We start from the raw sequence: 15,333 nt of genomic DNA, 5'->3' as shown, positions 1-15,333 counted from the left end.
GCCAACCTCGCCCTGGCAGAGGTCTCCCGCATCCACAGAAACAGAGTAGACGGGAGAGCCTTCTCCTACATTGCTGCCAAGATTTGGAACGAGCTGCCGGTGAACATCAGATGCTCCCTGATCCTGCACACGTTCAGGAAGGACCTCAAGATCTGGCTTTTTGACTGAGCCATGTCCCCCAGCGCCTTGAGACCCTCATGGGTGAGTAGCGCGCTTTATAAACCCCTAATTGATTGATTGATTGATTGATTGATTGATAACACAACGTACTACTTGGGAATCGGGGAGTACCCAAACGTCAAAAAAATCATTTTGCCTGAGACGCCAAAAATCCTTGCCCCGAAGTTGAAAATTACACCTGTCATCCACTTCCAGTGCCGGCAATTTATCAGCCAGGCTCAGGGGGCTGCTTAGTGAGGCAGTCTGTTCCACAGCATGGTGCCCTCTCGCACAGAAACGTGTGGTGGTGTTGCAACTCATTCACTGCCATGTTTACTGCCGCCGCTCCCTTCCCATCCTGGAGTGAAGCCCTGGCAGCTGGCACCGTCCCCAGGTTCAATGATTTACAGAGTTAAGTTCCTGCCCCTGAAGACTCTACACGCCCAACAACACGAGTATGGCCGCGTATCCTTTCAGTAACCCCAGGAAGTCGGACAGCTGACTCACAGGGAGTAAAGGGGTCAAGCAAACACGGTCTGCGAAAAGGGTCACGGCTGAAAGTAAACACTATGTGAATGAGCAGACAGCCGCGCGCACACGTGCATCCGGTGTGAGCAGCTCAGCCAGCTTTTTTTCCCTTTCTTATAGAACTTCTAATGCACCTAAGAATCTTACTTCATCGCCCATTGATGCACTAACCCCGCTGCTGCTCCATTCTAGGGACCCACACACTCATATCTACGATGCACATTAATCCAGTCATGCACAGCCAGCTCTGCCAATGCACCTCAGGCCCGCCCTGAACGTACATGGCTCTGGTAATGCTCCTCAATCTTGTTATACACATGCAGCTTTGCTAATGCACCTCAGCCGTGTCAGGCACATGCGCAGCTAAGCCACTGACTGAACCTCAGTTGAGGCGCCCACAAACTGACCTCTGCCCATGCGCCCTAGACGGGTCACCCGCACACACGCGCATAACTCTGCCAAAACACGTCATTTCTGTCAGACACAGAGACATCTTTGCCAAAGCACCACCACCCTTGAGCTATTCAGGTCCTGGAATGCACAAAAACCCAGCTCTGTCAGAGCACTTCAGTACTTCAGCCGTTCTGGCTGATAATCTGAATATATGAAATAGATTGAATAACAAGAGGACCGCCAAAAAGAGCCCTGAGCGCAAGCTACGCTTACATTTAGAAAGTAGCTTTTGTTTTATTATTTGGTTAAACAAGTCTAATCCTATCCACCACAAAAACTACCAATTACCAAGCAGCACTTCTGGTCATCATGAAACAATCTCATATCAATGCAGCAGGCGCAGTGGCACTGCTACAGTGTGGCTCCCATTCCATTTCACTCTGTATTGTTTAAGTTAATAAAAGCCATAACAATATTCCGGCAACAGAAGATAAAACAATATTGCATAAATGGCACCCAAATGATGGCTGTCTTTTACAACAAAACCTTCAGTCCCATTTTCCCTGTTTGCATTATGGGTCATGGCACCCATGCTATGCCACTCACGATAAGATACACCCTGCTCTTGGTTGTGTGTCCCTTAACCTAGTGACCAAACTGTGCACCCTTAATCCCTGTGCCCATGGACTCAACCACATCTCATCTATGGGCCCAATGTAGCACAATCATTGGTTGTCCAATGGCCCGCTCTAAGAGGGCTTTCCCTGGGGATACTTAAAGCAAGCTGGGTGGGACTAATCTTTGTATGTCTTTACACCTTTCTACCCTAGGGCGGATTAGTCAAAATACTTTGAGATGTAAAGGAAAGAGCAATGGGCCCCATCACTATAGGAGCCCTTGATTAAAAGCAGCAGCAACACCATCTGATCTGTTCTAGAAGCATTTTGGTTACCCCAAAGCAGTTTCCATTAAAAAAAAATATCTGGAGGCAAGCAGGCAATTGGATCAGTGACGAGATATATTTATTTCAGAGGAAATACGTTTACCATCTTAAGGAAAAACAGAATAAAAATGCATCACTCACCTTGTACCTTGGAAGCAGAAGGAGGATGAAACATGTGGATACCAGCACAGCCAGGACCATAGACACAAGGGCGGAGAGGAGCAACAGCCGGCATCTTTGTCCAGACACTGTCTTTGGCACACTAGTGTCACCAATGAAGATCTCAGTTTCCTTGGACTTTGCCTCCACTTCCGAATTACTCATTCTCGATGGCTGAAGACAAACCAAGATCTGGGGCTGTGCTTCTGCGGAAATCCGAGTGACTCAGAGATTTAGGGACACGCCAACAGCTGCGATGTGCACTGCACTGGATGCTAAAGAACTACTGCCTGGAGCAGAACTGGGAGACTTGAAAGCAACCAGGAGCAGTCAACAGAGGAGGTCCAGGTGCCACGTGAAATACACTGGTTAAAGGTGGCGAGGAGCCGAAGACATGAGATTGACAGAGGTAGTCAAAGGGGCACTGTGTGCATTGGACCACGATTACCAATGTGACAAAATAATTAGATGGCTCAAGGGGGCCACTGTGCCACAGCAACGCGATCAATCAAGGTGGCCAATGAGCCACAACAATGCAATTGACTGTAGAGCGGAAGGAGCCACAGTAATGCAATGGATGGGCAGGCACACACACCAGTGCAACAAACAAAGTTGTGAATGGTAGAGCGAAAGCAGTACAGTGGACCAGGAGCTGATGTACCTGGAGCGATGCACGTGTAAGAATCCACAACAATATAAGTGATTGAGGAAATGAAGGCGCCAAAGCAACACAACTGACTAAAAGATAGAGGAGCCAAAACAATACAACTGACTGAAGATTGCAAGTAGCTGACAAAATGCAATTGATGGAAAAATTGAAGAGACCACAGCAATGCAATTGATCGAGGACTGAAAGGCGGCACAACAAAGCAAAACACAGTGAAGTGGACAAGAAGTACAACAATGTAATTTGTGATGGAACAGAAGGAGGTGCAGCAATGCGATGAGGAGAGGGAGTAAATTGCCCTAAAACACACTGAACACTTAGGAGCAGGTTTAGTTATGGCGATACACTGGACTTTGAGTCCACAGAGCAGCTTCAGTGTGGTGAAAAAAGAAGTTAAAGGTGCCACAGTAACAAAAGAGAGGGAAAAGTTCAAGGAAATGTAGCAACGGAGCCAAGAAGGAATTCCAAGGAGCTATAGAGGCGTGGAGCCCTCTATGCTGAAGAAGAGGTTGGGAGTCCCAGTGACTGCCACAGTCAAGTGAACAAGGTCTCCTAGGAGCAACCGTGAGAAATGCCCGGCTTCATCTAGCTGACGAGGAAGCTTAGAGGAACTCTGAGCATCCCTGGAAAGAGTCGGTTATTTTATAGCAGAAAAAACACCCCCACGCATCTGCTACGTAGAGGAGGCCGGTACTGGAGTGTAAAGTGTCAATATTGCTCTCTCTCTGTCTCTCTCTATCTATGCCCAGTTTCACTTTTTATTTCGTCATCATCTTGCGAAACCCAGCAGCAATGCCAATCTTTCTTTGGCGCTGCGCCAGCGTGCTTGTTTTTAGCACGAGCAGAGATTGCAGAAGCACTACGGGGAATCCGGGAAACACTGGGCGCGTGCAGGAAGCCAGAAGCATGTAGCCGGAAGCGAACTGCAGAGCAGCGCGCGGCCAGGAGGACGCAAGAATGCGGTCAGACCAGACGAGATCCCGCCTCGAAGGGACTTGGAACAGGCAGAATGAGTTACTTGAAACTGGGGAAATATATATGTTTTTTAACAGTTTCCTTGTATCTCAAAAACAGCAGCTTTTTTTCTCGTTTGTAATTTTATTATGCTGATTAAGCTGCCCGCCATTGCATTTAATAACTTGATCCTTTCTAAGTGTGCTCTTCGTTCCACACAGAACGCAACTTGATGCATGTCTAACAAAACGTTTACACACACTCCCTTCGATCTGAGAAACCTCAGCATCGCTCAAAATATACCTTGCAAAATAAAGTGGCGCCCCAACTTTTTCTGGCCACTCTGGGGGTCATATACCGTATTAATGTGCTGTCCCCACCGCAGCTGCAAACTTGTGCCTCGGGGCAATGCAGTGATGAAGGATAGACCAACTGTTTTAAGCCATTCACTGTGCAGCCAACAGCCAACCTGCTTTTGAATGGGGGTAAAGAACACTCTACAGCAGTGGTCTTCAAACTTTTTAATCCCACGCCCCCGTGAAAAAATAAATTAACAGCCCCCCCCATAAAAAATATTCACAATTGTTTTATTAAACTACCAATGTTTTCATATGTCTCGATTTATTTAAACATTGTAGTTAAATTCTGTTAGCATTTTAAAATGCAATTGATTGCCAAGCATACTACTCTGGTCAGACAGGCCTTAATAACATGTAAAGCATCCAGTGTGATTATTTGAAATGGGGGTTGGGAGTTTTGAAGAATATTTTGATTCCTTTCCCGTTTGACACCTTCTTCCAGTCAGGATATAAATGACAAAATATGTTAGAGATGGCCCATTACAGAGCATTGTTGTATCCTGGTTTCAATGTGTTCATTCTCTGCCAGTGAGTTCCTCCTAGAATGATGTAATATGGAATGTTGGGGGTTAGAGACTACAGTTGGAGACGGGCTGAGCAGCATGCTGGCTGCTCCTGGTGGGGCTGAACTACTGGAATTGTAACTACTACAATAAATTCTCTTGAAACACTACAAACAGCCTGGAGTCAGTTAGTACATTTTTATGGCGATGAGGATACTCAAGACCCACGTGTACTACCTGTCTAGGTCTTCATTCAAGTCTGGAGTATCCGAGAACCTACTCTCAAGTTGAAATAACTCCTTAATCAACAGCTGCATATATTCAACCAACTGGCACACCTCAGCCCCACCAGTGACCTCTGTCATCAGTCGCCCACCACACCATCGTGCCAGTTCCTGCAAAAATAGTTTTAACTGCAGCCCTAGCCTGTTCCTGCTGTCCCTACAGCGTCTGTTTCAACTGCAGTTCAAGTCGCTGCATGCTGTTCCTACAGTTTATTAACAAACAAGGTAATTAGCGACTGCCTGCATTTGTGTCTCCAGTGAGGTACTTCTGTTTCTGCGCTAACCTGTTCTCTACACGTGCCTCACAACATCAATAATGCTTGGGACAAGTTTTCATCCGCACACAGTGTTGCATCTACATTATGTCTGCTACCTGCTAAAAAACCTCACACTACACTGCATCACAGTGTGATCCAATGTGCGCTCGCACAAAAGCTGTTCTGCCTATTTTTCACAGTGCCGGAGGCAAGTGGACACACTACAATACTAGGGGGCCCATTACGATCGCGGACGGACTTGAGTCCGTCCGCGACCATAGAGGAGGAGGGAACCTCCGCATGGCCTGCGGAGTTCCCTCCTGTCCAATTAGGATGTGACCACCACCCTGGCGGTCACATCCTCTATTTTTACCATTGCGGTGGGTGCGACTTCAAGCTGCACCCGCCGCAATGGTAAAAATGCATACATTGCATTTGTATGGAGAAAGCGGCAGGCACCGTGCGGTGCCTGCCGATTTCTGCATACAAATGCAGGGGGGTACCATAGGTACCCCCCATGTGCACCCCCACCTCCCCTTCACTGCGGGGGCCCGCAACGGGCCCCCGCAGTGAAGTTCCACATGCTTTTCCACGGCGGAAAACCCGCCGCTGAAAAGCATTTTTGAAAGCCCATCCTAATATGGCTGGCGGTGTCTGAGAGACACCGCCACCATATTAGAGCTTTTACGCTGCAGTCGTAAGCCAACCGCGGCGGAAAAGCTGCGGACAGAAACAAGGACACACCAGCCATCCTAATGTGGTGGTGTGTCTTTGGTGGGTCCGCTGCGGTTTTTCCACATCCTCCGGGCCAGCAGTGGCTTCCGCCGGCCCGGAGGATGCGGAAAAAACACAATCGTAATAGGCCCCTTGGTCAACGCTAGTATAGGGAATATACTGTTAGCAACTCCAATCATCTTCATTCCATGTGGTTTCGGTATCATCGAAATTAATGCGCAAGATATGTGCTTTATTGACAATGGGAAAGCTATTTTGGGTCATTAAGCCTAGTAAGTGCCATTTTATTGACTTTGTTAAACACAATAGAGCCACCCAATAATCCCACGAGGACTGGGTATCATTAATAACAAAAATACAAAGCGTCCACCTAGGAATTGTTTTACAATTATTTATAGTTTCCAATCAGTCACAAAAGTGATCACACGTTAACCAATGCAAGGGAATTATAGATTTGTACTATTATTTATTATTATCATTTAAGAATGCAACATGGCAACACAAATACTACTAGATTTGCAGACACCTTATTTCAAGTAGTATATAACACCTTTTGCTTTTTGTATTGAGAATCAAAGTACCATACATAACAGAACTTTCAAATCATAATACATCAATTTCAAGATCATAAAAGATTCATATGTGAGCAAAACGATGTTGGGCTTCGACGTTTCGGTCCACCCGACTCGGACTTTTTGAGTCGGGTGTAAGTTAACGCCGTGGGTTGCAGAATTAAGTGATTAAACTGCTTAAGAAGAGTCCTGCTATTGATAGAGGATACTGGTATGAATTACGAAATGAAGATGAGAAAATCTATTCAGCATATCTACTTTGGGACATTGGTGTCCTTTGCAGCTTATCAACTTCCGGCTGGAAGTGACTGATATATATGTGCAACGTCTTCGTCCTGATGATGGTCCTGTGGATTGTGTAAACCGACGGTGGACTGAAACGTCGACGCCCAACATCGTTTTGCTCACATATGAATCTTTTATGATCTTGAAATTGATATATTATGATTTGAAAGTTCTGTTATGTATGGTACTTTGATTCTACATACAAAAAGCAAAAGGTGTTATATACTACTTGGAATTAGGTCTGCAAATCTAGTAGTATTTGTGTTACCTTGTTGCATTCTTAAATAATAATAATAAATAATAGTACAAAACTATAATTCCCTTGCATTGGTTAACGTGTGATCACTTTTGTGACTGATTGGAAACTATAAATAATTGTAAAACAATTCCTAGGTGGACGCTTTGTATTTTTGTTATTTTATTGACTTTGCCACTGCCCTTGATCGGGATGTCTCTACGAACTGCGTGGTGTGGTTTCAATTATTTTTGGCAAAATACTATGAGACCCGACATAAAGTCATGTAAGGGGCCAGCCAGGGCTCGTGGATGTATCTTACACTCACAGAGAGGGGTGTACATGCTGCATTGGTTCTTCACATTTTGAAAATACAAGGCAGGACACTACATCTCATGCTAAGAACTGGTCTAGTTAAGGCACTTATGGTCTATCATTTTTTTCTATACTTTTGAGACTTTTATAGATTTGGGCAGTTAAACCAGCGCTTTGCCTTTTTGAACGTAGCACGAGCCGTGCAGAGAGCGCACACAACGAGTGTGCACCATCCTAACTCTTCTTTCCTGCGATGCCCCGAGGGATCCTTCGTTATGCGCTGCTCTTCGAGGGATCCTTTATGACGCATGTTCCTTTCTGGGGATGTCTTTGACCTCCTGCGTGCCGTGAACCATCCTGTGCAGCGCCAGAAGTGTGCTGCCATCTTACGGTTGGTGGATGAACATAGTAATTTATCATGCTCTCCTCTCGACCTTTCATTTGCCAACCACGTCTTTCTTGGAATAGCTTGAAAGTACTTCACGGTGTTCGGTGACGTCATGTCATCGTGTCAAGATTTCCGTTTTGGTTTGCCTGGTGTCTTCATTTCGACGACGTGCAAGTTTTTGGAGGAACTTCTTTCTTTTTGGTGCACATCTGTTTGTCTTACCACAGTGCACTGTCATGGGTGCCAAGTGTTAGTCCCATCTTCAACTCATCTCTCCTGACTCGCCGCAACACGTTTGGATTTTCCATGTTTTGACCTGTGAACTCAAGAGCCATTAGTGCCCAATAAGACAATGGACACATGTTATGTTGCAGTTATATTACCTTTACTTTACAATAAAGTCTACTTTTATGGGCTTACTGCTTAGTCACCATTTGTATTTCATGTAACTACAGTTCTGCTGTTTCCACAGTGCGATTATTGGATGAAATGTTTACAGGTCTAAGAGATAAGTCATGCGTTCCTACCCTTATATATTGTTTTTACCTATTTGTTCTGCCTGACCATAGTCATTCTACGACAAGTCTTGAGTCAGTTTTGGTTCCCTGTCCAGTATTGTCGTATACCACTACCCCACACGGGGTGTACAGTATGTGTCTTGTTCCCATTACTACATTCTTCAAAAATACATTTACCCCAGGTAGGGTGTAAAGCAGGGGTCTTCCCCATCGCTACAGTGCACATCAACAGACCTTCTCACAAGGTCGTCGTTTCTTGTTTGGTTACCCTTCATAGGGTGTGCTTTATGCGTTCCTCACCCATTTGTTACAGTGCGCAATGTTTTTCCTCATGTACACATGAGATTTTGCATGGACTGTAGTCTCTCTCCTATATGCCCAATTCCTGGCCTCTCCGTGAGGTGTGTCTGTTGGGACTTTTCCCATTTCATGTGCATGTTATATGACCTCCAGTCGAGGTGTATCCTTTCACGGACTTTATTACACATACTTATGCCTTCACTACTCGGTGCACATTTTGCCTTGCTAAGGCGTCTAGTGTTTTTTTTTTTCTAACAGTGCGCAATAGTTTGATCTCCACTTGAGGTTCCCACTGCACGCATAATCCTTTCTATGGTGCAGGGTTTCAATACACTGGGTGCTATGTTTATCCTCAATGTTTTGCTACTTGTTTTTGTAAACTGTTCAACCCAGTGCTGTTTACATTTTATCTTAATATTTTTTTTATTACAGGGAAGTATGAGTAATCCTGTTGTATTTCTCTTCTTTTCTGTCATCTTGTTTCCTCATGCTCTGACTTGCCTCCTCACATACCTATCTGGCCAGTAGGTGTACAGGTGGTAGTCTTAGATGGTTTCTCCTTCCACTCTTTCTTTTCCTTGGTTATATAAAGAAGGAAGAATGGGTAATGGATTATGTTGATCTGTTTTGTTCCTATTTCTATTGTCTCTCACTGCTCTTCTTGTCTCTCTCTGTCTCTCCCTAGTCTCTTCCGCTCATCTAGCTTCTGTTTTCTCCCTATATCTGCTATGGTGTTCTTTTCGGTTTTCTTTTTGGAAGAAAGGAGGATATGTTGTATCCTGGTTTCAATGTGTTCATGGTCTGCCAGTCAGTTCCCCCTAGAATGATGTACTATGGAATGTTGGGGTCAGAGACTACAGTTGGAGAAGGGCTGAGCAGCATGCTGGCTGCGCCTGGGTGGGCTGAGCTACTGGAATTGTAACTACTACAATAAGTACTCTTGAAACACTACAAACAGCCTGGAGTCAGTCACTACTAGCATCTTACTGCTGTGCATTTTTGAGGTCTCGGCCAGACAGCACTTGCGCTGTCTCTTTGAGACATGCTGTATCTACTTTGTGGGCTACAGCTCACCTTAAGGCCTCCCATTTGCTGGCTCCATTGTCACTCTCCTATTCTTTTTCCTCATTTGTCCATGGCATGCAGTTGTCATGCCTCTTGGTATGTTTTCCACTCCCCAACAGCAGGGACATAGGGGCCGATTATGATGGCGGGTGGACAAAGTCCGCCCGCCATCGTTGGTGTAAAAGGGACCGCCCGCCATTGGTGCCGCAGCCCCCAAAACGAATTAGGATATGCCCGCCACACTGGCGGGCACATCCTGTATTTTAACATTGCGGTGGGTGGCAGCACCCGCAAGAATGTTAAAAACATGTTTTGCATGTGCAATGTGACAGGCACCGCGCGGTGCCTGCCACCTTGTACATGCATATGGTACTCCCCCCCACGTGCAGCATCCCACCCCCCACACCCCCTGGGGGCCCGCACCGGGCCCCCAAAGGCATTCTCTGCCTGTTAACGCCGCCGCAAAAGACAAGCATCATAATGCCCACGGCGGTGCCTGCACAGCACCGCCTCCATTGCCCGATGGTACGGGGCCTTGCGGGACCACGGCGGACGGTCTTTCCATCCGCCGCGGTACCTTTCACATTCCCACCACCATCCTAATTTGGCAGTGGGAATTTTCAGGGTGATGGCGGGAAAACCGCGACCGCCGGGCCAGCGGTCGCGGATTTCCTGCCATCGTAATGATTTCCTAAGTACCAAATAAATACACTGTTAATCATTTCAACATCTGTTTAGGAACTCCTTTTGTCTTTAATCTGGAGCACTTGAGAGAGTGCTTGTGGTGTACTACTACAAACAGCTATAAATCGCGTTCTTATCGCACATTTGCTGTGCATTCATTTACTGTGGTCTGTTTTCTTTGTTCCTGCTCTTTGGTCTCTACTTGCGTGTCTTTTTAAATGTGTGCAGTTTTCACTTTGCACAAAGTTGCCACTCCTCACATGACACCCTATTTATTGATGGATTTCAGTACAGAAAGGCAAATCATGGCGCCTCTGTATTTAATCTAAAACAGGGAGCCGGGAGACTAACGCTGCACACACAGTGAAGAAGGGATTCACCGCAAGGGCGGCCTTAGGCATGTGAAAGCTGTGCACCTGCACAGGGCCACCAAACCCCAGGGGCCTCCACGCCAATATATATCCTTAATATAATAATCCTCTGAGGATGGATACATATTTGCGTGGTGGCCCCTGGCAGGAATTTTGCGGCCTCCGTTCCACTTCCAAACACCCTGACCCCGGTCCCCCCCCCTCTATACTGGCCTCCGCGCCTGCGTTCCTCCTGGTTCCTGAGCTTCGGGGGGCTCCGCCCCGCCCGGACCCCCTCTTCTACCTACGCTGCCTGCCAAGGGCCGCCATGAGCCTAGAGCCGCCCCTGTTCACCGGAACAAGCAGCGAAGTCCGGGACTCCAGCTGTGGTCTGGACAAGACAACCCACCGTCCCCGCGCCCCCACTAAGTTTGCTTAAATGAACTGCATGCAGGCTCCAGCCCTAGTGTTTCCAGTAAACACTGACACGTAGAGATAAATGAGCAGCAGCAGTGTTTTGGAGGTGTGCTTCACGCCGACGGTTGTAGATGCAGAGCACATGGCACTGAAGGGTAGATAGGCGTGCACGAGGGCTGCATGAACTCCAGGGTTGAGGGGGCAACTTAAACATTTTGACGTGTACCTCTGAACTCCAGCGTAAGTCCACCAGAGTGAGGGGTATTTTTATTTCCTTTACCAAGAGGCCCCTGCATTGCTTTTTTCTATTTGTTTTCTTTGAAAGCCCATTTGATTTGTGCTGTGGCCAAACAGAGATGCAGCAACATTTGATTGTATTTCGGGACAGCTCACTGTGTGGTGCGTCCACGGGCCCTGCAGTCAAAGGGTGTCACCTTCAGCAGCTCCACGCTCTGTCGAGCCCCCAGCAGGCCTCTGAGGAAGGGCATCTGGCAGAGTAGCTTATGAATCACGATCCGATCTTCGGAGGAACCTTCAGGTCGTTATTATGTTTACACACTGGTGGTCTAACTTGTGCATCGGAGGTGCTCATAGCCGTGTCTACAATCAAACTCACTCAATGTTACAAACAGGGCCCCTGAAAAACTCCCAAGGTGTTAAACGGCACTTAGCATGTATATATTTAGCAACAGGCTGGTTTTAAAAGTTATTTTGTTTCTGAAACGTGAGGTCAATTTAGAGAGTTATTGAATTCGTTATTTAATACACCCCACGACACACTCTCATTGGGGCTACTCATTCAAAACATGCACTCAAGTGGTACATATTTTGGTGCTCTCTACCGGCTGACAATCTAGGATTCCCAGATGCCTGCAACAGGTGCACTGACTTCATTAATATGGGTATTCCTATAATAGTTTTTTTTACAGTGCTTAATTATGCAATAGCTAATGCTGTAAATGGTCCGTTACTGATGCAAAAAAAAATTCATAGTTCCAATCTCTGAATTTAAGAATGTCCAGGGATATTGACTGTAGATGTTCAACTCATTGTGTCAGTTGTTTCTTACAACAGATAATAATAATAATATTAATTTCTATCTGTAAAGCGCAAGCATATCTCCCTCCTAGAGGTTTCAAAGCGCTGGGGGCCATCAGAGAGATAAGTGAGCTATTTCCCAGGGTCACATGATGCTGAGATGAGCTGCCTGCTGGCACCAGAAATCAAGCTGTCAGCCCCGAGCTCCGGAGTCAGCCACTCTGGCCACTGTGCCACACCTCTCCCATGGTACATTTGTTCCTGAAATGGTATTGTGTGGTGCATCTACACAGAATTTTAAAATCACACTGAACAAGAACACAAAAAACAGAGCCCCGTCAAAAATCCAAGGTCTGCTCAGACCCCATGCAGAGATGTGGACACCTTCACAGAGAAGGTGAAATAGAGGTGCTGCCCCTTGAGGGGAAGTATTGGCACTGCAGTTGTACCAGAAATGCCACCTGGTACGGACAATGGAAGCAGGCATGAGCAGTGGAGATGTGTGTACACCTAAAGCAGGATCTGAAAGTGGAGAGGGGAATCATTACAATCAGTGGATGACCCTGGTGGCCCTTTCAGCATATATACGAAACTGCAATGTACAGTACCATTAAAAACGCAATGTTTTGCAGCTTTATTTTTGTTTGGACTAACACAGCAACGCTTTTTAAATGTGGCTCTATCTTACTTCATTTAATGTAGCCTCTCAAAAATTACCATGAAACAATGGTAGCACCAAAGAGAAACAGCCCCAACATAAATATCTCCTCGATAGTATGCAAAACCATTTGCAACATGACATGGCTAATAACAGCAAGCAATCTTGAATAACCAGCTATAGACCACACCAGCTACAGATCTCCACCCACATTTAACCCACCCAAATAGCCAGCACTTTAGTTGGCAATTAACCCAGCTTGGTACTTTAATGCCATGAGCAAATCGTTCTCACATAAGAAAAGTGAAAACATTATAATTTCTTGCTGCTTTATTGTAGTCTTTTTCTCAACAAAAATATAATCTCTCTAAACCCATTCACTAACATGACAGAATGTAGAATACCAATATGAAATAGAGAGTTCAACATAACTAATTAAAAGTAATAAGCACGACAATTGAGATTTGAAACGGTCATCAAATTAAGTCTTAGCGTGAGAGAAACCAGTCCGTGTTGGACTAATGTATAATGTGTTGTCAACATAAGCTGGAGACAAAGTGATATTCCTATTGAAATCACATTTGTAAAGTCATAATTTGGGGCCAGAAAACTGAACAATTGTGAGTTAACATGCCCACTAGTCATTCAAAAGTAAAAGAAAATGCTATGGTCTCTGTTAGATTAATCCACCTCCTCAATAGTAGGGCGAGGCTTGACACCATCTCATTAAGCCTGATCGCCAAAGTCGGCACCAGGCCGGATCATTTGGATCGAAGCGCTCAGTGCCCGTGTATTGTCCTTCTTATTTCGTTTATGCTTCTTACAACCATATCGGACTGAGACTGCTCTAGTTTGCGTCCCCCTGTAAGTATGGACCATGTTCCCTTCCTATATCAACCACGCTTGTTTTCATGTATCGCTCCCCTCACCTCCACTAGACTCCAGTTTTACTATTGTGCTTACTATAGTTTTCTGCCTGGGTACACGCTTATGGTTATCTTTTTCCTCCTCCACAGCATCCCCACATGGGTAGCGGACCGTTGGAGGTTTCTATCGTCATTCGACTAGAGGTTCTTATCGCCAATCAATTATTGGACCCTATTTTAGATCCCCTGGCCTTCATTAATCCATGGTAACTTACTGTCTCCATCGTTTAGACTAAGGTTTGCTTTCATCTCAGCCCTGGGCCATGTGTTTGATCCCCCTGTGTTTATGTATGCCTTGTATAGATGGTTACTATACTGCCTGCCGTGGACATTTGGTGATGCCAAGTGCAGGAAGACCTATTCTCCTTTCAAGCCTCTACCTTCCAGAGAAGGTTCCCCATGATACATGTATATATTTCTTTTTTCTAGTGTTATTTCCTCATTCTTGGGTATTCGGCTTTATGTATTCTGCTGCATTTATCCTGTCCTATCTATTGTCTACACACTCTGCTTTCTTCACAGGATGCGGTATCATTGGTGCTGAGGTATTCTAGTTATTAGTTTATTTTTCTTTACACCTGTAGATAGTTTCATTTCACTCCTCACTGTTGGTATTCACTTAGGATTATGTCAAGCTCTGACTTATTCTATTCAATGGTCCGATAGTTTTTAATCCTTGCTTTGTTGTTCCCGCAGATATAACTTTTGTTCCTTGTGAGCCTCTATACCACATATCCGGTAGTCGCCTCATGGCACACAGAGGGTCCTACAATATTGAAAGTATTTCAAAGTTTACACCCTGAAGAAGGAACTATGTATGCGTCTTAGTGTTCAGAAACACTTAAAGGCGTTTTGTCTCTCTGGTATTGCCTTTTCTTTAATAAACAATATTATTGTTCCACTGTATTGTTTATTGTTAATGTGTCTAATTCAGTCTTGTCTTTTGAGATTTGGTTGTGTGTAATGTTTGTATTTGTTTCTTATTTAGTGTTGTAATATTTCTATGGCCCTATGTTTGTTTTTTGTACAATGAATTTAACTGTTTATAAATGCTTGTGAAAAGAAAAGAAAAAAACAGTCGTCAATTTTACTGTATTTCACTTTGCTATATTTTTGATAATAAAAACATTCTAACATTTGAATCTGTGGGACAACTATATATGTATGTTGGATGAATCACCAATAGTTTTATAGCCCTCAGGGGAAGATTCCTCCCTATTGAGATTTCAGGGACCCTCTGTTGTTTATTTGTTGTTCCCAGCACTTTGTTGCGAGGGTAGTTCCTTAGTCTAGTCTAGAGCTTGCCATAAATTGTGCAATTTCTTCCACCCATTTGCTTAATAGATTGTCCTCTTTACTGTTCTTATATGTTTAGGTCCTATTTCCTATTGTATCTTTAGTTTCCATTCACTCATTCTTTTGTATTTAATCATTTCCTTGATGCACCTCAGACATGGAGGGCATCAAAACATTTGGATTCACCAATGAGGCTTTCCTTGGTGCACCACAGACATGGAGGGCATCAAAACGTTTGGATTTAGTGATGAGGATTTCTCTAGATTACTTGTTCAGAGTGCCTCCTCCGACCGTCCGTTCGCTATCAGCAAAAGCCAAGATGATGAGTCGCTCAAGCTACTTAAT

At 45.0% G+C, this 15,333-nt stretch overlaps 1 protein-coding gene across 1 annotated transcript in view; it reads right to left on the bottom strand.

Annotated features, from left to right (window-relative positions):
- TNFSF18 (TNF superfamily member 18) overlaps positions 1 to 3,551 on the bottom strand; it is a 39,959-nt gene extending 36,408 nt beyond the window's left edge. The window contains exon 1 of the mRNA XM_078642362.1: positions 2,165 to 3,551. Coding sequence (XP_078498488.1) covers positions 2,165 to 2,347 — 183 coding nt within the window. The 5' untranslated portion in view covers positions 2,348 to 3,551. The remainder of the gene's footprint in view (positions 1 to 2,164) is intronic.
- Between the last annotated feature and the right edge of the window lie 11,782 nt (positions 3,552 to 15,333).

Source organism: Lissotriton helveticus, chromosome 1_1 (genome assembly GCF_964261635.1).
Source record: "Lissotriton helveticus chromosome 1_1, aLisHel1.1, whole genome shotgun sequence".
Lineage (NCBI taxonomy): Eukaryota > Metazoa > Chordata > Amphibia > Caudata > Salamandridae > Lissotriton > Lissotriton helveticus.
The sequence above is the reverse complement of the archived record's forward strand: the minus strand, read 5'-3'. Positions and strand labels throughout refer to the sequence as shown.